At 32.4% G+C, this 22,650-nt stretch overlaps 1 protein-coding gene across 5 annotated transcripts in view; it reads left to right on the forward strand.

Moving 5' to 3' along the window:
• LRBA (LPS responsive beige-like anchor protein) overlaps positions 1–22,650 on the forward strand; it is a 688,703-nt gene that overhangs the window by 113,120 nt on the left and 552,933 nt on the right. For all 5 annotated transcript variants that reach the window (XM_029940220.1, XM_029940227.1, XM_029940238.1 and 2 more), the window contains 6 exons: positions 802–899; positions 16,893–16,985; positions 18,341–18,449; positions 18,856–18,937; positions 21,767–21,890; positions 22,171–22,363. In XM_029940220.1, coding sequence (XP_029796080.1) covers positions 802–899; positions 16,893–16,985; positions 18,341–18,449; positions 18,856–18,937; positions 21,767–21,890; positions 22,171–22,363 — 699 coding nt within the window. The remainder of the gene's footprint in view (positions 1–801; positions 900–16,892; positions 16,986–18,340; positions 18,450–18,855; positions 18,938–21,766; positions 21,891–22,170; positions 22,364–22,650) is intronic.

Genomic DNA, 22,650 nt, shown 5'->3' on the forward strand with positions numbered 1-22,650 from the left:
GCAAGAGATAACTTAGCTCTTGATAGCTGCTTCCCTTTTCCTCTTTGGGTCATTGTTGCCCAAGTTGGTTCCAATGATAAGCATACATACTAGAATATTTAACCAAGGATGTGTAAGGTTTCTTGGAATTTTTTTTGTATTTCAGAACTTACATATGCTTCTGTGCTATTCTGTCAATATTATCAGATCATACAGTAGTATTTTGCTTCAGTAAACATTTATGATCATCTATATCTTTAATACTTTCAATAAATAATATATGAAAACTATTCAGTTATTTCCTCAAAAGCTTACTGTTGGAACTAGTTTCATTAGAGGGTCAGTGAATAAAGTGGTTCAGGTGAAATAAATAAGGAAATGATACATATGTTGTCCCCAACACTGCTACCAGATTAACAACATCTATTACCTTATCAAAGACTCTAATGTGTTATGCTATAAAAAAAGAAATCAACTTAGTTTTCCCTTCCCCCAATATCTTGACATATATACCTTTCTCTAAAAAAATCCTGTTAAGTCAGATGTTAGTATATCTATAGAATATGTTTTAGGAAATCTTGGTACTGTATAGTATAAGAGGGGTTTTGTTTCTTTAATTAAGAAACTATGTGACTACTTGGTGATATGTATTTTGAGTCAAACAGATGAATATGTATATGTAAAGAACTAGTTTGTTAAAAACAAATATCTATTGCTCATATGTCTACTTATTATTTTAAGTTGGAATTTCTTTTGTTTTGGAAGTAGTGTACAAAAAAGTTCTTTTTTCCTTGTTTAAAAAAATTTCTGCATTGATTTTAGGATGACAATCTAATGGATGTCCTACAACTACTCGTTGCATTAATGTCAGAACATCCTAACTCTATGATTCCTGCTTTTGACCAAAGGAATGGATTACGGTAGGAGTTGTATGTCAGGGATTTAATTATACTTCATATAAGAGTTTAGTTTGGAAATGGTAGAAGATTCTTACATATGGGAAGTGCTGCTGGATCATATATTATAAATGAGTTAGGATATAAGACCTGTTTATTTTATGTGTTATGTTTTTTTAAGAAATCTTTAATTTTATGGAGGCTGTGTTACTATTTAATTTGTGAAGACTAGTCATGTAAATCATGTGAGTAGTGTGTGTATGGCTAGTGCTGTTATACAGGTATTGTAAGATTGAATTCTTTAGCAGTGCTATCTTTAGATCCTGGAACGGTAGTACTCATTTGCAGTGCAAGAAAAGATCTCTTTCCACCCTTTTAAACATCACCATCTTTATCCCCATTCCCATATCATCATTGTATTAATATACTTGGACTTCCATAACAGAATGTCATAGACTGGGTTCCTTAAACAACAGAAATTTATTTTCTTTCAGTTTTGGAGACTAGAAATTTAAGATCAAAGTATTAGCAGGTTTGGTGTCTGGTATGGGCTCTCTTCTCACATTATAGATAACCAACTTCCCATTGTGTGTTCACATGGCCTGTTTATATGTGTATGAGGCAAGAGAGAGAAAGTGAGAAAACTCTCTGGAAAGAAAAAGAAAGCTCTCTTGTCTCTTTTAATAAGAATATTAATCCTGTTGTATTGTGGACCCAACCTTAAGACCTCATTTAATCTGAATTATTTCCTTATCAGCCCCATCTTCAAATATAGCCACCCTGGATGTTAAGACTTTAAGATATGAATTGGGAGGTATACATTCAGTCCATAACAGTCATCAACAACAAAATCAGAATACTTTTGTTTTAAATCATTCATTTAATAAAAAGGTTTTGGGCCACAAAAGTTTTAAGAGCAACTTTGCCAGATAGTTACAGTAAATTTCCCCCAACAGTTCTATATTTCAAATGCTTTTTTTTTTAGTACTTTTCAACACTCATTTACTATTAAAGATGACTTTATATGCTATCCTTAAGGGAGTGTATTTTCAGAGTTACTAGAGAAAAAGAGCCAGTTGAGAGAGACAGAGAGATTCATTGATTTATGGTTGATTTTAAGGAATTGGTCCCTGTGATTGTTGAGGCCAAAGTTCCAAAATTTACATGGTCGGGAGGCAGGCTGGAGATGTAAGAGCTGATGCTGTAGTTCAGATCCAAAGGCAATCTGCTGACAAAATTCCCTCTTATTTCTATGGAGGTCAGGTTTTTTCTTTTCCTTCTTTTTAAAATATTTATTTATTTTGAGAGGGAGAGGAAGAGAGAGAATCCCACGGAGGCTCTATGCTGTTAGCATAGAGCCCAATGCAGGGCTTGATCCCATGAGCCATGATACCATGGCCCGAGCCAAAAGAGTTGGCAGCTTAACGGAACCACCCAGGTACCACAGTCTTCCTTTTTTTTTTTTTTTTTTTTAATTTTTAATGTTTATTTATTATCAAGACAGAGAAACCGAGCATGAGTGGGAGAGGGGCAGAGAGAGAGAGGGAGACACAGAATCTGAAGCAGCTCCAGGCTCTGAGCTAGCTGTCAGCACAGAGCCCAACGTGGGGCTCGAACCCATAAATTGTTGAGATCATGACCTGAACCAAAGTCGTCCTCTTAACAGACTGATCCAATCAGGTGCCTTCCCAGTCTTCTTTTCTATTAAGGGTTTCAACTGGTTGTATGAAGCCCACCCAGATAATGGAGGATAATCTGCTTCACTCAGAGTCTGTTGATTTAAATATCAGAGTAAATGCTGGCCTCATAGAATGATTTGGAAGGCATTTCTACATTTTTCAGCTTTCTTGGAGTTTGTATAGAGTAATTATTATTTATTCTGTAAATGTTTAGCAAAATTTATTAGTGAAAGATTTTGGTGTGAAATTTTCTTCATAGAGGTTTTTTTTTTGCTATAGCTCTAATTTCCTAAATAAATATAGGGCTATTTTTTTTTTACATGTTTCTTCTTTGATGAGATTTGATGTTTCCTTTTTTTAAATATTATTTTTTAATGTTTATTTAGAGAGAGAGAGAGAGGGCGAGCGAGCCAGCACAAGTAGGGAAGAGGCAGAGAGGGAGAGAGAGAATCCCAAGCAGGCTCCATGCTGCTACTGTAGAGCCAGACATTGGACTAAAAACTCGTGAACTGTGAAATAAATCATGACCTGAGCCTAAATCAAAAGTCGGAAGCTTTAAGCAACTAAGCCACCCAGGTGCCCCTGATAAGTTTCTATTGAGGAATTGTTTGTTTTATCTAAGTGGTCAGATTTATTGGTATAATTTTTCTCTAATTTCATTTAATTCTCTCTTGAACATGTAGTGATGTGACATCTCTAATTTCTGATAATGATAATTTTTCTTATTTCAGATCAGTTTGGCAAGAAGTTTATCAGATTTATTGTTTCACTTTTTAAGACTTTGCTTCTCTTTGAACATAGGCATTTAGTGTTATAAAATTCTTCTTAAACACTTTAAATTTAATCATATTTTTATTGTGTTCAAAATGCTTCTATTTTTCCTTTGATTTCATGTATTATCCATATGCCTTTTAGAAGTGTGTTCCAGAGATCTTTCTATATTTGAATTTTGATTCCATTGTGGCCTACAAGTATCTTTGTATGACTTGAATTCTTTTAAATTTATTGAGAATTGCTTTAGGGCCCACTGTATCATATGTATGGGTAAATATTCCATGTGTGCTGGAAAAGCATATGTATTCTGATGTTTCTGGATGGGATTGTTTTGTAAATGTCAGTTAGGCTAAGTTGGTTGACAGTGTTCTTCAGATCTTCTATGCTCTTACTGATGCTTTGTTTCTTCTACCATTTATTGAGATGATTATTGAAATATGTCTAATTATGTTCTTCCATTTTCATTTCTGTGTAGGGTTATCATTATTTTCTTTACGTATTTTAACTCTGATGTTAAGTATGTCTGTATTTTAGGATTGTTATTTATGTCTTTTTGCCAAACTGATGCTTTTATAATTGTTATTTTCTTTATCTGGGAACATATTTTTTTTACCTGAAGACTACTTAGTTTGATATTTATATAGCAACTGCAGCTTTCTTTTGCTTTTGGTTTGTGTTGTATATCTTTTTTCCCCTGATCCTTTTAATTTACCTATTTCTTTCCTCCTCCTTCCTCCCTTTCTTCTTTCTTTCATTCCTTCCTTCCTTCCTCTTTCCTTTTGATGGTGGGGAGTGGAGAGTGAGAGAACAGTACAAGTGTTTGTGAGCTGGGGGAGGGTCAGAGAGAGACAGAGAATTCCAAGCAGGCTCTGGCTCTGAGTGCAGAGCCCTCCTCAGGGCTAGAACCTGTGAACCGTGAGATCATGACCTGAGCCGAAATCAAGAGCCAGATGCTTAACAGACTGAGCCACCTAGGCACCCCTTTCTATATCTTTATATTCAGTTGAATTTCTTGTTGGTATATTGTGATGGCTGATTTTGTGTTAACATGGTTGAGTCACAGTGCCTAGATATTTGGTCAGACGTTACTGTGGATATTTTTGTAAAGGCCTTTTTTTCGGATGAGATCATTGTTTAAATTGGTGAACTTTGAGTAAAGCAGGTTACTTTCCATGAGTGTGGGCCTCATCAGATCACTTGAAGGCCTTAATAGAACAAAGACTCATCTCCCTCAATAATAATGGATTCTGCCAATAGAATGCCTTTGAACTTTGTAACTTTTTTCTCAATCTCCAGAGTATATGTTTACCCTGCAGATTTCGGATTTATCAAGCTTCCACAATTGTGAGAGCCAATTCTTTAAATCTTTATGTCTTTCTCTATGTAGACATCCTGTTGGTTCTTCTTTTGTGGAAAACTATTAGTAAAACACAGTATAATTGAATTTTTAATTTTTAAAAATATATTCTCAGAAGCTAAGTCTTCTCATTGTGTTGAGACTACTTAACTTTTAATGTAATTATTAATAAGGCTTTATTTTCACCAGGCACTTTATTATTTATTTTTCCCAGTGTAATTTTTTCCCCTCTGTTTCTCTTTTCCTATGTACCTTGTTTTTGAATTCCTTTAGCACTCTTTTAAAAATTAATTTTTGGTTTTTTATCTAGTTCTGTAATTTTTTAGTGATTGCACTAGAGATTTCAGTCGACTTTGAGTTAATATTTTACCTCTTCACATAGAATATAGAACCATTCAACTTTATTTGTTCCTTTAACATCCACCATTGTTTCTTATTTCATATATTGTTAGTCTCTCTAGATACTGTTACAGTTTTTAGTTTCACTTGATATATGTGTTTTAAAGAATTTAAGGAAAGAAAAATGTTAAAAATTTTCTTGTATCTTTATAGTTTCTTTTATTTATTTATTTATTTATTTATTTATTATTTTTTAGAATGAGAGAGCATGAGTAGGGTACAGAGAGAGAGAGAGAAAGAAAGAATCCTAGGCAGGTTCCATGCTCAGTGCAAAGCCTGATGCAGCACTCAGTCCCACAACCCTGGGATCATGAACTGAGCTGAAATCAAAAGTTGGGTGTTCAACCAACTGCGTCATCTGGGTGCCCGTCATTTTTCATTCTTGCAGAACTGTATTTGGATTTCTTGTTAAGCAGTTCTTTTGGAAATGAATTTTTAAGTTATTTTTTCTGAATATAATTTTATTTGGCCTTCATCATGCAAGATTATTTTTGGTGCATATAGAATTCTGTGTGGAATTTTACTTTTTTCTTTTAGTACTTTAAAATATTTTTCCATTGTTTGCTGGTACCCACAGTTTCTAATGAGAAATGTATGGTTATTTAAATATTTGCTAAATAAATGTACTACATTTTGGTACTTGCTATAAAGACATGCTTTTTAGCTCCTCTGTAGTTTTATTGTGCTTTTTTTTTGTAATTATTACCATGTTGAGAGGCTTTAAGCCCTAATTTTCATACTTCTTGTTGCAGTTATATCTTTTTCCTTTTACTTTGGGTCTTTAGTAATGTGAATATTAGGGCTTTTGATACACAGAACATTAAGTCTCTTTTTAGTTTATTTTTGTCTTTTTTAAAATAGTTTATTGTCATGTTGGTTTCAATATAACACCCAGTGCTCTTCCCCACAAGTGCCCTCCTCCATGATCATCACCCCCATTTCCCTGTCCCCCTCCCCCTTCAGCCCTCAGTTCATTTTCAGTATTCAAGAGTCTCTCATGATTTGCCTCCCTCCCTCTCCCTAACTCTTTCCCTGCTTCCCCTCCCCATGGTCCTCTGTTAGGTTTCTCCTGTTAGACCTATGAGTGAAAACATATGGTATCTGTCCTTCTCCACCTGACTTCTTTTGCTTAGCATGATGCCCTCGAGGTTCATCCACTTTGCTATGAATGGCCAGATTTCATTCTTTCTCATTGCCATGTAGTACTCCATTGTGTGTGTGTGTGTGTGTGTGTGTGTGTGTGTGTGTGTGTATACATATATATATATACATACATATATATATACATATACCACATCTTCTTGATCGTTCATCAGGTGATGGATATTTAGGCTCTTTCCATGATTTGGCTATTGTTGAAAGTGCCACTATGAACATTGGTAACGTTACTCAGTCTTTTTTCTTTGTTCTTCACATTTGATACTGTCTGTTGATAAAGAAGCTTGCTCTGTATAAGCTTGATCTTCAGCTTTATGGAGTTTAGTTTGCTTTTTTAATTTTGATATTAAGCTCATCTCATGAATATTTTATTTTAGATTTTTATATTTCAGTTGTATAATTTTAATATGGTTAATTTTATACTTTTAAAAAATTGTTATTGAGAAGTCTATTTTCTGATCCTATTAGACTGTTTCCTTTTACCTTCTGGAGCATATTTATAATAGCTCCTTTAATATCTTTGTGTGATAATTCCAACAGTTTGCCTATCTTATCAGCATTTGTTCAATGTCTTTTCGTATGAGAAATGGTTACATATTCTTGGTTCTTTGTACATTGAGTAAGTTTTTAATGTGTCCTAGACATTATGAATGTTATCTTTTATAAAGTGTGTGTTTTGTTAAAATCCTCTAACAAATGTTGATGTTTTGCTTATTTTATTAAGAAGGGTCAGACTACAAGTTCTACTAATCCTCTGTGGGTGGGGGTTACAAATGTCACTCATCTAAAAAACCTCTGCTGTCCTGCTTTGTATCTTTTTTGCATATAATGTTCCTGTAGGTGAAGAATTGGGTGATAATTCAAATCTTTTTTCAGTATTGAAAGATTTTGCTGTTCTAGTCTGTCTGCCGCATGCATATGTATCTGTTCAGTCAGTCTAGGGTTTTTATGGGCTTTTACAAATATTTTGAGGATCTTTCCCATTTCCTTCTTTTCAGGACTACCCCCCCCTTTGTCCTCCCCTTCCCTACTCCACCACCTATACAAACCCATTTTGTTAGTTCCCCTAACCAAAGGACAGTTTTTGTTACATTATTTGCCACCTGAGTATCTGACATTCACTTCTTAGATAAGAGACTCACTTTTGGGTCACATTTAAGAGGGAAAAGTAAAAATTGAGATTCTTACCATCATAATGGGTAATTCTCCCAAGTTTTATCATTTTTGCACCAATTCAACTGCTTTTGTTTAGTCTTCAGAGTACTTATGAAATTGCTTTTTGCATTTTTCTTGTGGTTTTAATTCTAATATATAAGTACAAGAGGCTGTTACTAGCTTCACTCTATCTTGGTTGAACCAGAACTCCCTGATGATTTTTTTGTTCTCTAAAAATTATTTTCTGTTTAATGGTTTTATAATATTGTATTTCGTTCCTTCTTCATGGACTTTATTTCTTATATGTCTGTTAGCATTGAATTATCCCTGTCCATCTGAAGATAATTTTGTTAGTCTTCACTTTTTGGTGAAGTATGGTGGGTATAAAGTTGTAACAGGTAGCTTTCTGTTTGCACTTTGTGATTGAATTGACTTTTGGTCTCTACTTTTTCAATGAGATGCCATCCCTGTATTGTTATTTTTTTTGGTGTTGATGCTACTTCTCTTGATGTTTTTAAGTTTTTTTCTTTGTCTTTGAATTTTGACTATATTTTGTTTAGTTGTGATTCTTTGTTTTTATCCTTTTTTGGTTTTTTGAGTTCTTGAATTTGCAAGTTAATTTTTATTCATGTTTTCAAAGATTTTTCCCCATAGTTTCTTCAGAAAATTTTCTTGCCCATTCTTTTTTTTTTTCCTTCTGGCACATGCATTATACCTACGATGGAATAGTACATTCTCACATGTTTTCTAAAAGTTTGTTAATATATCTTCCATCATTTTCTCTTTGTTCTTCGGGTTGGATAATTTTTATTAATCTCTTAAAGCTCACATTCTTTTGTCATATGAATTTGCACTAGGTGCCTCTTGTGAGTATTTTAAATTTTCCTACTTTTCAACTCTAGAATCTTCTTGATTTTCTTTAAAAATTTTTTTAATTAAAATTTTTTTAATGTTTATTTTTGAGAGAGAGAGAGACAGAGTATGAGTGGGAGAGGGCAGAGAGAGAGGGAGACACAAAATCTGAAGCAGGCTCCAGGCATCAGCACAGAGTCCACCACAGTTCTAAACCCATGAACTATGAGATCATGACCTTGAGCTGAAGTCTGTTGCTTAACCAAATGAGCCACCCAGGCACTTCCCAACCCCCCACATTTATTTTAATGTTTATTTTTGAGAGAGCAAGCGAGAGAGAACGAACACGAATGGGCAGGGGCAGAGGTTGATGGAGACACAGAATTTGAGCTGTCATCACAGACCCCTATGTCGGGATCGAACTCACAAACCCATGAGAACTGTGAGATCCTGACCTGTGTGGAAGTTGAACACTTAACTGAGTCACCCAGGAGCCCCTGTGGAGTGCTTTTTTATAGTATATTAAAATTTTCTAATTGTTTACTTATTATTAACCTAGTTTTTTGTAACTCTTGATTTTCTTACCTCAGTGTGTAGTAATATCTCAAGAATAAATGCCTCTCAATTTGTTTTGTTGGTCGAATGGTTGCATGTAAAAGTGTTGTTTAATTTTATTTCTGTCTTTTTATTATGGAGGGACATGCTGACTTCCACATTGACAGAGTGGAAGTCATTCTTGCTTTTTTTTTTTTAATAATATGCTTTAAATTTTGGTACTTTCTCAGTCTTACTTTTTGTGAACAGCTGAAAAATATGCAATTTGGACTAATATATGGAAATGTGAAACATTAGTCCTGTCTAAATACATGTGGTTTAGCTACTTTTTAAAAACACTGGATAAGGAGATATATTGAATATTTATATTAGTTATAGAGAATGGAATTAATTTGGGAATGATGGGTAGGTAGTTCCTTTAAATCTAATTGGAGTTCTGAGGAAATAATTTTTGGGTCTAAAAGTTCAGTATGAGATTGTCTAAATTGTAGATTTTCTCTTTCTATGCCTGTTGTTCTTTCCATCTTTCTGTTTTTCTTTTTTTTTGAGTTCTTTCTTTTTTAATTTTGTTAATTTCTTTCATGATTTAAAGAGACAGAGAATTCAAATGGAGCATTGATACATAATTTCATTTTCTGTTTATGGTTGCTGCCTAAGACATATTACCATAATTTTTAAAGGCCAACATGCAAAGAGTACAGGTATATTTAGTGAAGCTTTCATAATAACTGAAAGTCAAATGGAGTGTAACATAGACTCAACTCACATTGAAAACAATGGAGAAAATTGGAGGGAGGATAGCCCTTGCTGATGCAAGATAATATAGGAATGCCATACTGCATCAGATAAGTCAGTAGCCTAATTTTTTTTTTTTAATATTTATTTTTGAGAGGGAGAGACAGAGCATGAGAGGGGGAGGGGTAGAGAGAGAGGGAGACACAGAATCAGAAGCAGGCTCCAGGCTCCGAGCTGTCAGCACAGAGCCTGACGCGGGGCTTGAACCCACGAACGTGATATCATGACCTGAGCCAAAGTCAGAGGCTTACCCAACTGAGCCACCCAGGTGCCCCATCAGTAGCCTTTCTAAATTATAATTTAGAATTTAATTTCTATTAAATGACAGATTTTCTCATTTACTTCTTAAATATAAAATTTTTTTATACCATCACATCATTTAGACATTATTTCCAATATCCAATATTAGAAATTTTTTCTTCCTATGTGTTCTGATGCAGTGTCAGTCACTTCATAGGCCCTGTTTAAATTTTAAGTGTTAAATTTTTAATTTTGGAGTTCAAGAACTTTTATCATATATTTTTATGTCAGTGAACAGATTGAAATAATGTTTTACTTTTCAAATTACCCTTTTTGGTGTTTCCATTACCTGAATATTTTCTTCATTGAAAATGCTATAATGCACATGCCATAGTACGTTTCAATTCAGAAAAAAAAAATATGTGTGTGTATATATTATACATAATTTATATATGTAGTGTCTCTACACATAATGTATATATATATGTATATATACATATGTAATGTATATATGTTTGTATATATGTGTGTATATAAACATATATACATGTGTATATACATACACACAATGCTCATATGTATTTTACTAAATGATTATGTGTATGGTCAGAGTAAAATAGATTATATGAAAACATTCCCCAATTTTAATAGTGCTTATGGATTAATTTTATCATCTTTTTTCTGCTTTTTATTCTATTTCCAATAGAAAAACATATATATTTATATATTTTTAAATAGGAGAATATATAAATGTCTTTGAAGTGATGCAGGATTTTCCTGCTCTAATGTGAAAAATGTTTTTGTGTTAAATAGGGACTAAACTTTTATTAAAAAGCAAAATATGCTCACTTTGGTTTTCAAAGTTTAGTTATGTTTAGTAGATAGATAAACCAGTTGGATTCTGCTTTAGTAAAGACTATTCAACACTTAAAAAATTACTGTAGGATATATATTAGGTATATGGATCCAATTCCATTAAGTTTGGTCTTATGTGATTCATACTAATTAATACTAATAAAACATAATTTGAAAATAATGACACAGTTTCATCTAGACTTCATCTTTGGTGAAATCATTGTGATTTTAACCAAAGATTATTTAAGTTAAGCTATAGCATTCATAGATAATTAAGTCTATGTTAAAATACCCTAAGAGTGTGGTGGTTTTTAAACTATTGCTAAGCATATGTTAATATTTCTTTAACAAACAATTTAATTTTTACTTTACTTAATTTATATCATAGAAGGAAAAAATTTGTAAACATAATAGTGTTGTCCCAGTAATGGAATGTTCTAGTTTTCTAAATAAAATTTGAATTAAAAATAAGTAGTTTGACATATCTCATTTTATGAGATTACAGTATATTGTAGACCTAGATGCTCTTAATTCATATTTTAATAGGAAACAAAGTTCTTTTCACACATTTTCTTTTCTTTCAGCCACTAGAAGGTCAAGGTCTTTACTTTCTGTTCATAATTATGTTTTTTCAGACTTAATTTATTAAGCATTAAAATTTTTATCTAGGAGGATACTTGAAAATCTTAGTTTTTAAAATAATCTTAAAAGTTTCTGAATTTTTTTCTAAATGTTAATGAGGAAGGAAATGGTATAATGAATTAGTTGAATGCTTATACTCAAATTGTGAATGATACTCAAATTTTTTTATACTTTGTTTATACTCAAATCAGTGGTCTAAGGCTGAATGTCTTAGGAGATTATTTGAAAACTTAGGTTATTATGTAAATTTTGAGAATTGAATATGACATTTATTTTAGGTGTCATTTATGTTTCAGTCTTTTGCTTTTAAATTATTTTTTATTACCATTCATTACCTGTTGTCATCATTTATTATCCTGCTCCTTTGCTTTTCATGATGAGAATTATTTACATATTTAAATATGTGTTACCATTAAACAATGCTTTCTTTGTATTGATCTTTAAATAAATGTGGTAACTTCCAAAGGGCCTTGTCAAGACTGTACTAGAGGAAAAAATAGTGACTCAGAATCAGCTTTATGCCATACAATTTGCATAAGTATATTTATGTGTGTAGTATAAATCCCCAAATTTTCTAAATGTTTTAACTTGTTCTCATTTTTTGGTCTTCATTAAAAGGAACAATAACTAATAGAGATAAGCAAGTTTTAGAAGTACAGATAAGACAAGCCTTATTTGGAAGAATTATAAAATTTAGAGGGAAATATAGAGGTTTCCCATATACTCTCCTGTCCCCACACATGTACACTGTCCTTTATTATCAACACACCCATCAGAATGGTACAGTTGATGAACCTACATTTACATCCAAAGTTCAGAAGTTTACATGACATTACATTGGTTTAAGCATCCAACTTTGGCTCAGGTCATGATCTCTTTTTCTCTCCCTGCCTCTTTTCTCTGCACCTTGTGGGATTCTCTCCCTCTCTGCCCTTTACTCTCTTGCGTGCTCTCTCTCTCAAAAATAAAATGAAATAAAAAGAAATTAAAATAAGTAAGTAAACAAATAAGGAAAAATAAAAAAGGTGAATCTTAAAAAAAAATTTCTCTGTCTCTTTATGGCTTGGTAGCTCATTTCTTTTTAGTGCTGAATAATACTCCATTTTTGAGATGTCTGTAGTTTATTCATCCATTCATGTACTGAAGGGCATCTTGGTTGCTTGTAAGTTTTGCCAATCATGAATATAGGTTCTATAAACATGCACATGCAGGTTTTTGTATGGACATGTTTTCATCTCCTTTGGGTAAATACCAGGAGTATGATTGATGGACCCTGTGGTAAGAATATGTTTAGTTTTGTAAGAAATGGCTAAAAAACTCTTCTCCAAAGTGACTGTACCATTTTGTGTCCCCACCAGCATTGAATGAGAGTTTTACTGCTCTGCATACTCACCAGTATTTGGTGGTGTTGGTGTTCTGGGTTTTGTCTGTTCTCATAGATGTATAGTAGTATCTCGTTGTTTTAATTTGTATTTTTATGATGACATATAATGTGGAGCATCTTTTCATAGGCAAATTTTCTATCTGTATATCTTTGGTGAGGATCTATTAAGTTCTTTGGTCCATTTTTAAATAAGGTTTTTTTTTTATTATTGTTGAGTTTTAAATGTTCTTTGTATAGTGTGGATATCAGTCCTTTATCACAAATATTTTCTCCAAGTCTATCTTGTCTTTTAATGTTAACGAAGTCCAGCCTATCAGTTTTTTTCTTTGTGGATTGTGTCTTTGGTTTTGTATCTTACATCACCATACCCAAAGTTATCTAGGTTTTATCTTATTTTGTCTGGTAGGAGTTTTATAGTTTTGCATTTTACATTTAGGTCCATTTAGAGTTAATTTATTTGAATTCATTTTTTTGAATGTGGATATCCAGCATGATGTGTTGAAAGAGTATCTTTGAAGGGCACCTGGTTGACCCAGTAGGTTAAGTGGCTGACTTTGGCTTGGGTCATGATTTTGGCATCATGGGTTTGAGTCCCATGTTGGGCTATGTGCTGACAGCTCAGAGCCTGGAGCCTGCTTCTGATTCTGTGTCCTTCTCTCTCTGCCCCTCACCAGCCCGGACTCTGTCTCTCTCTCTTTCTCTCTTTCTCTCTCAAAAATAAATAAACAATAAAAAATTTTTTTTGAAAAAGAAAGAGTATCTTTGGTCCGTTGTTCTACCTTTACCCTCTCTTTTGCCAATACCATACTGTCTTGATTACTGTATCTTTATAATTTCTCTTTAATGTTTACTTATTTTTGAGAGAGACAGAGAGAGAGAGAGAAAGAAAGAGAAAGCAGGGGAGGAGCAGAGAGAGTGGGAGACAGAGGATCCAAAGCAGTCTCTGTGCTGACAGCAGAGAGCTTGATGTGGGGCTTCAACTCATGAACTGGAGATCATGACCTGAGTCAAAGTCAGACACTTAACATACTGAGCCAACCCAGGCGCCACGGTTTCATAATAAATCTTGAAATAAGGCAGCATTGGTTTTCCAACTCTGTTTTTCTCCACCAGTAATTATGTTGGTGTCTGTTGTGTTGGCTGTTTTGCCTGTCCTTATAAACTTTAGAATAGTTTCTTGATATCCAGATATCTTGGGAAGTTGGTAAGAACTGAGATCTTGAGAATATTGTCTTCCTATATATGAGCATAGATTTTCTCTCCATTTACTGAGCTCTGTTTTTGGTTTTATGCATCAGTTTTATAGTTTTCCTCATATAGATCATGTATATATTTTGTTAGGTTTATATCTAGGTATTCCATTTTTGACGGATACTACTGTAAATGGTATTGTATTTTTAATGTCCTATTTCACTTGTTCATTATTGGAACATAGGAAGGCATTTGACTTTGGTTTATTAACTCAGTATTCTGCAACCTTGATATAATTGCTTATTAGTTATAGGAGGTTTTTATTTGGTCAGTTCTAGATGTTCTTCAACCATGGTGATTATGTCATCTTTGAACAAAGGCAGCTCTGTGTTCCTTCACAGTCTGTACACTATTTATTTCCTTTTTTTTTTTGCCTCACTGAATAAGCGAGAACTTCTGTAATATGCTGAAAAGGAGTGTTGAGAGGGGACATCTTATCTTGTACCTGATCTTATTTGGAAGACTTGGATTTTCTTCCTATTAAACATTAGCTGTAGGGTTTTTGTGAATAGTCCTTATGAAGTTGAGAAAAATTTCCCTCTATTCTAGTTTATTTAGAGTTTCTAACATGAATGGGTATTGGATTATGTCAAATGCTTTTTCCTGCATCTGCTCATACTAGTATTTTTCTTATCTATAGAATAATTGATTTTATTATTGATTTTATGATTATATCATTTGATTTGCAAATGTTGAACCAGTCTTTGTATCCCTTGGATAAATTTTAGTCAGTCATGGTATATAATTCTTTTTATAATTTTTTGCATTTTATTTGATAATATATTCTTGAGAATTATTTCATCTTTTTTTAAATGTTTATTTACTTAGAGCATGCAAGTGAGAGCAGGAGAGAAAGAGGATAGAAAGAGAATCCCAAGCAGGCTCTGTGCTGATAGTGTAGGGCCCGATGTGGGGCTCTCTTGAATTCATGAACCATGAGATCATGACCTGAGCCGAAGTCTAGAGTCTGATGCTTAAGTGATTGAGCCACTCGGGCACCCCTCATTTTTGTTAATATGAGTTATTGGTCTATATTTTTCTTGTAATGTCTTTTTTTTTTTTTAATTTTGGTGTTGGTTAATGCTGCCTCATAGAATGGTTTAGGATGCATTTCTTCTGCTTCTGTCCTTTGAAGGGAATTGTAGAGAATTGGTATAATTTCTTCCTTAAATTTTTGGAAGAATTTACCAATAAGCTAGTCCGGGTCTGGCACTTTCTGTTTTGGTAGGTTATTATTTATTGATTCACTATCTTTAGTCCTTATAAGCCTATTTAGATCATCAGTTATTCTTTTTCCCTTTTTTAAAAAAGTGTAAATTTTAGTTAGTATACTCCTGAAAATTCTACTGGCTTCAGGAGTAAAATTTATTGATTCATTACTTAAATACAACACCCAGTATTCATCACAACAAGTGCCCTTCAGTACCCATCACCCATCTAGCCCATCTCCCACCTGCCTCTCTCTGTCAGCCTATAGTTTGTTCTCTGTCATTAAGTGTCTCTCTTGGTTTGTTTCCCTCTGTTTTCTCCCTGCCTTTCCCTCCATATGTTCATCTGTTTGTTTCTTAAATTCCACATATTAGTGAAATCATAGATCATCAGTTATCCTGTGTATATTTTGGCAGATTATCTCTTTCAATGAACTCTTTCATCTGGGTAAGAGAATTTGAAGGCATAGAGTTGTTCTTAGTATTCCTTTATTTTTCTTTTTATGTCTGTGGGATCTATAGTGATGTTCCTTCTTTCATTTCTGAAAGTAGTAAGTTGTGTTCTCTATTTATTAGTTAGTCTGGCTAGAAGCTTATCTCCTTTATGGAACTTTTTCAAACCAGCTTTTGGTTACCTTGATTTTCTTTACTGATTTACTGTTTTCAATTTTGTTGTTTGCCATTTTAATACTTACTTATTTTCCTCTGCTTACTTTGGATTGAATATTCTCTTCTTTGGTTTTTTAGGGTGGAAGCTTGATTAGTAATTTAAGTTTTTTCTTCTTTTCTAATAATTCACTGCTATACATTTCCTTGTAACACCTCTTTTGCTTGATTTCACAAATTTTTATAAGCATGTTTTTATTATTATTTAGTCTAAAATATTTTTAGATTTTCTTAGATTTCTTCTTTGACCTACATATGATTTTTTAGTGTTTTGTTTAATATATAAGTATATTGGAATTTTGCAGCTTTCTGTTACTAATTTCTAGTTCAGTCTCCTTGTGGTCTGAGAACAAACAATGTATTATTTCTAATCTTTATGTTTGTTCAGGTATGTTTTATAGCCCTGAATGTGGTCTACTTCTGTGTTAGTTTAAGGAAAATGTATATTCTGCTGTTACTGCCTGAAACAGTCAATAGATGTCAATTAAATCCAGTCATTTGGTGGTATTGTTGAGTTCAGTTATGTCTTTACTGATTTTCTGCCTGCTGGGTCTGTTTCTGAGAGGGATGTTAATGTCTCCAATTATAATATTGTATTCATCTATTATTTCTTCTTGCAGTACTATCAATTTTTATGCCACATCATTTTATCCTCTATACTTAGGCACATATATGTAATAGATTATTATGTCTTATAGGAGAATTGGCCCCCTTGTCATCACTTATCTCTGATAATTTAACTTGCTTTAAAGTCTGCTTTCTCTGAAATTAATGTTAATTATTCTTGCTTTCTTTTGATTAGTGTTAGTATGGTTTATTTTTCTCCATTTGCTTTTAGTCTATATGTCTTTATATATAAAGTGTGTTTCTTGAAGACAGTATATAGTAGAAAAGAAAGTTTTTAAATGCCAGGAATGTGAATTAAATTCACCCATATCTTGAAATTAGATTTGTAATCATGAATATATAAAATAAATGTATGCCTATGTATTTTATATCTTTTGAATAATATATTTAGTAATCTGTTTTTAATTTTAATTCCTTCAGTGTTATTTATAAACTTATGGCATCAACAAGTGAAGGAATCAGAGTACAAGCGCTCAAGGCAATGGGTTATTTTTTAAAACACCTGGCCCCAAAGTGAGTATAGTGTGCATGAAATGTAAAATAGGTTGTGGTACATTTTATTTTATAAATCTTTGGAATAATATTTGTGTTCTGTGATTTCTATAGTTCTTATTTGCTTTATTTTTATTTATAAAATCTAGGTAAATTTAATCCCATTTCTGTATATTAAAAGTAAAATGGAACCAAGAATATATAGGTTTTTAAAAATGTTTATTTATTTATTTTGCATGAGCAAACAGGGAGTGGCAGAAAGAGAGGGAAAAACAGAATCCCAAGCAGTTTTTAAGCCAAGTGTGGAGCCTGATGCAGGGCTCGATTTCACACCTGCAAGATCATGATCTAAGCCAATATCAAGAGTTGAACTGAGCCACCCAAGCACCCCAGTGTACTTAGTTTTATATGAAATTAAATTGTTCATTTGTTCTTCGTTCATTATAAGAGTACATTTGTATAAATGGAATTTTATAAACCATGGAGGCGTCATTTCATGGGGATTGATCATTTGCTTTATCTATACTATAAAGCTCATATTTTAACCTAGATAGTTGTTGTAGTATATATATGGGTAACTGAAAACTGAAACTTGTGTAATTTTTTCTTAGCTAAATGTAGATATTCATATCCTACCCATTGTTCCTTATAACATCTTGGTTTATTATAAAAATTAACCTTTGAGGCAATAGAGAAGTGTTGGCAAACTGTCATATTTCTGTGGATTCCGATTGGCTGCCTGTAAATAACATTTTGTTGGAACACGCCACAATCACTTATTTGCTTATTATATATGGCTGTTTTCAGATTACAACAGCAGTATTGAGTTGTTGCTGCCACAAAGCTGAAAATATTTACTATCCAGCCATTTGCAGAAAAAATTTGATGAATGTCAGGGTAGAATTAAAGTTTATCATACTTTAGTTTCTAAATTTTTGTTTGAAAGTATAATTGGTATACTTATCTTCACGGTATTCATTTTCTTTATTTTTAAAAATTTTTTCTACCTTTTTCTTTGTCTTTATTGTTTTTCTTCTTAACTTATTAGGCTTTAGATTTCATTCATAGTAGAGTTTAGCTCAGTGCTGATGAAGAGTAGAAACCCTATAATAAACAGCTGCTTTGACGATTTTTGCTGTGCTGTGACATAGCCAGTCTTGTGTATGTATTTTTAAACTTTAGCTGTGCTTACATTGTAGTTTGTATTTCTCTCCATAAAGATATTGTGGCCTTATCTAGGTTAAAGAAAACTGGGAGAGTTACAGAGCTGGAGTTTGTTGATAATGTAAAAAACATTTTTGTATTTCCATCCAACTTGCATACTAAAATAGATAATAACACTCTGCATTTGATTATTTCTTTTTCTGAAATCACAGAAGAAAAGCTGAAGTCATGCTTGGACATGGATTATTTTCATTGCTAGCAGAAAGACTCATGCTTCAGACAAATTTAATCACAATGACCACATATAATGTTTTGTTCGAGGTAAGAATATATTTAGAATTCATCTTACTGATTTCATATTTTGAGAATGCCTGTATAGTTTAGTTGCTAATGTCTAAATGAAACAAGGTAATTTAGATTTGATATCCAATTTTGAAATTAGTTATTTAAAAGTTATAGCTGCATCTTAAATCTATTATTCTGTTAATTATTAAACAGTATGGACATCTCTGTTCAAAGTATTTCCTCCATTGTATTGACTGTTTAATGTCTTGTTTTGTAATTAAGTAAACATAGAGCTACAATGTTGAAATCATGTATTTTATAAAATGCAAAATATATTTAGCATGACAGCGTTGGACTGTATGCATAATACTGATGACTACAGTACTTACTTTCATTAGTATTAATGGTGATACAGTGATAATCTGTTGTTTTCCTTCTGTAGATTCTTATAGAACATATTTGTACTCAAGTGATACATAAACAGCATCCAGATCCTGATTCTTCAGTAAAGATACAGAATCCTCGTATGTATTTCATATAATTTTATTTATTTTGTTTTTGGTTTTCCAGTTTTATGGAGATTTAATTGGCATATAATACTGTGTAAGTTTAAGACGTACAACTTAATGAAGCAATTTGATAGATGTATATATTGTGAAATGATTACCACAGTAAGGTTAGTTATTGTTAACTGTAGTCACCATGTTGTACATTCGATTTCTAAAACTTACTCAGCTTATGACTGGAAGTTTGTATCCTTTGAGTACTTTCACCCATTTATTTTTGTACTTTTGTATTTTTTTCAATTTAAAATAGTTTATTGTTAAATTGGTTTCCATATAACACCTAGTGCTTCTCCCCACAAGTGCCCCCCTTCATGACCATCACCCCTTTTCCCCCTTCAGCCCTCAGTTCGTTTTCAGTATTCTGTAGTCTCTTCTGATTTGTGTCCCTCTCTCTCCCCAACTCTCTTTTCCCCTTCCCCTCCCTATGGTCCTCTGTTAGGTTTCTTCTGTTAGACCTCTGAGTGCAAACATATGGTATCTTTCCCTCTCTGTCTGACTTATTTCGCTTAGCATGACACCCTCGAGGTCCATCCACTTTGCTACAAATGGCCATATTTCATTTTTTCTCATTGCCATGTAATACTCCATTGTGAATATATACCACATCTTCTTGATCCATTCATCAGGTGATGGACATTTAGGCTCTTTCCATGATTTGGCTATTGTAGAAAGTGCTGCTTTGAACATTGGGGTACTTTTTGGGGTTCCTGAGTGGCTCAGTCGATTGAGTGTCCTACTTGAGCTCAAATCATGATCTTCTGATTTGTGGGTTTGAGTCCTGAATTGGGTTCTGTGCTGACAGCTCAGAGCCTGGAGCCTACTTCGGATTCTTTGTCTCCTTCTGTCTCTGCCCTTTCCTGCTTGTGCTGTCTCTCTCTCTCTCAAAAAAGAAAAGAAAAAATTAAAAAAAAATACTTTTTGTCAATAAAAAGAAAGTCACTGAGAAAAACCTGAAGTTGATATTGTTGAAAACATAGTGTTCAAAGAATATTTCATTATAAGGAATGATATAATCCTACTTTTATTTTTGGTTAATATTGAATATAACTTCAAATTGACCTTAGTTTATGTGGAAGTGTTTATATAGAGGTTTTGAAGAATTGTGTATGTAAGATACTGATTTAATGTATGTTCAGATTTTTAGTAGAGTTTTGATTGCACCATTTAGTGATGTCAGGCCAAATTACATGAACCATAGAGGTAGCTTTCATCTTAAATTAATGTCAAGTTAAGAATACCAAGTTTGGAATTGAAAAATATCTGCTTTTTTAATTGTTTATGAACTTAGTCTTGTTTAAGTCATTTCTTTTGATATTTAGAATTCTTAAGCATTTGTACAAAGTGTACATTTTTCATCTTGCTTTGTAAGATTATTGACATTAAAATAACTGATTTATAGAGTTTTGAAATTTAATTACCTTTTGTATGGTGGGTTGTGTTTGTGGCAGTCTGTTTCGGTACTAGTTTTAAAAACATGTCTAGGAAGTTTAATTTTCCTCAGCCTTCAGGAAGACATTCTAAAAAAAATAAAGTCATTATTTTAGAGAGTAAGAAAAGGAGACAATCTTGAGTATATGTATATATATAAATTATATTTTATGTGATTATGGAGATGACTTGTTGAAGTAAGAAGTTTAGAATAATATGATCTATGTAATATATTATCTCAGAAAAGACACACACTCTAGTATGGTGTTTAAAAGTATAGCCTGCCCAGCTTTTTATCTTTTCTATGTGTCTTAATAGTTGTGTGATTGGGTAAATCACTTAATTTCTATGTGCCTTAGTTTTCTTATCTCTAAAATGGGGATAACAAGAATATTTAGCTATCATTATATAATTGATTTTCTTAAAACAGTACCTCATGTTAGTATGTTCTTAAAATTAGTGTCTTTACTATCATCATCATTATCATTATTATGATTATTACCACATTGTAATCATTGTCCAGGCAGAAAAAAGTTTTCAATTTGTCATTAGAAGAATGCAGAAATTACTTCCCAAATGTCTTTCATCATATGATAAAGTTTCTTCATACTTGCTGTTTTGCACTCACCAAACACCTGGGTAAAAGGATAGTTTAGGAGTTCTAAATTTTATTTGGGTAAAAACTTAATATATTGTTTAATTTTAAATTCAGGGTTATAGCTATTTTTGTTTCTTTACAGTTCTGGATTTAAGTACAACTTAAAAAAATTTTTTTCCCATACCTAAGTACTAGAAATTTAGATGGCATTTTGTAAGACCATTACAGTAGCAGTTTCATTTGTATTTTGGGTGTTGAATAGGTTTTAATTTTGTTTTTAAATCTAATTTTAGTTTTAAAATCATGGAAGAAAATTGTAGTAGCTTTTAAAATTTGTGATGATAAAGGAAAAGCTTTATGCATAAAACATGTATTTTGTTGGAAAAGCTGAAAACTTTTCCTGAGTTTGATTATAGCTTTTTGTTTTTAAGATAAACGTTACTAATTGGCAGAAATTATGGAGAGTTGTTAGTAGTTTTCCTATTATTTAATTCATTGATAATGTGATTTGATTTAATATAACCTTTTAAAATTTGACTTTTATACATTTTAATGATGAAATAAAAAATCCCTTCTTTATCGAGGCTTTCTAATAAATTTATTGTCATTCTTTCCCTGCAGGTGATTATTTTTTTTATAACACAGAAATGCATGTTTTCAGTATACATATATGTCAGGGAAGCTAGAGGAATACATTATCTTCCATCATGAATTTTTTGTGATTTTTTTTGGTTTTTACTAATTTATGAATTATATTACAGAGATACTAAAAGTAATTGCAACCCTACTTCGAAATTCTCCCCAATGTCCTGAAAGCATGGAAGTTCGCAGAGCCTTTCTTTCTGACATGATTAAACTTTTTAATAATAGTAGAGAAAACAGAAGGTAAGTGGGATCAGAAAGCATTTATTTACACTACTCTAGTCTAGGTTTGAACTTTTTCTAAGAAAAATTCCTTTAAAAAATCCTATGAAATGAATTTTCCATGTGCTTTTTCCTTAAGAATATTTAAAGTGAGTTTTCAGTACCATCTTCTTTAATTGTTTTTAATAGTGGGCTTTTTTTGGTTTATTTTGTTTTGCACTTTTACTTTTTAGAATTCTTAGAGATGAGGGGTTTTTTTTTTTTTCTTTTTAAGTAATTCAGTATCCTCTTAAATTTTCAGGAGCTTGCTACAGTGTTCTGTATGGCAAGAATGGATGCTTTCTCTTTGTTATTTCAATCCTAAGAATTCTGATGAGCAAAAGATAACAGAAATGGTTTATGCCATATTCAGAATCCTACTTTACCATGCAGTCAAATATGAGTGGGGTGGCTGGCGTGTGTGGGTAGACACCTTATCAATCACACATTCAAAGGTAAGTTTTTTAATGAAAATGTATTTTAATGTTATAAATGTCTATAATTTTGATTTTTCTCTGTTAAAAATTTTATGTACTTTTAAAAGCAAGGATAAAAGACATTCTCTCAAAGCACAGTGAAAGGAGCAACTAAAAACGGGAGTAACTAAGAGAAAAAATTTCCCACTTTCTTCAGAATCAAAATGGGGTTTTCAAATGTTTTTATGTGTGCTTATTAATAAAGTGAGACCTCATGGCATAGCATAAAGGAACTTATATTTCAGTATCCATTTTCACAGATAAGG

This window comes from Suricata suricatta, chromosome 1, assembly GCF_006229205.1.
Source record: "Suricata suricatta isolate VVHF042 chromosome 1, meerkat_22Aug2017_6uvM2_HiC, whole genome shotgun sequence".
Lineage (NCBI taxonomy): Eukaryota > Metazoa > Chordata > Mammalia > Carnivora > Herpestidae > Suricata > Suricata suricatta.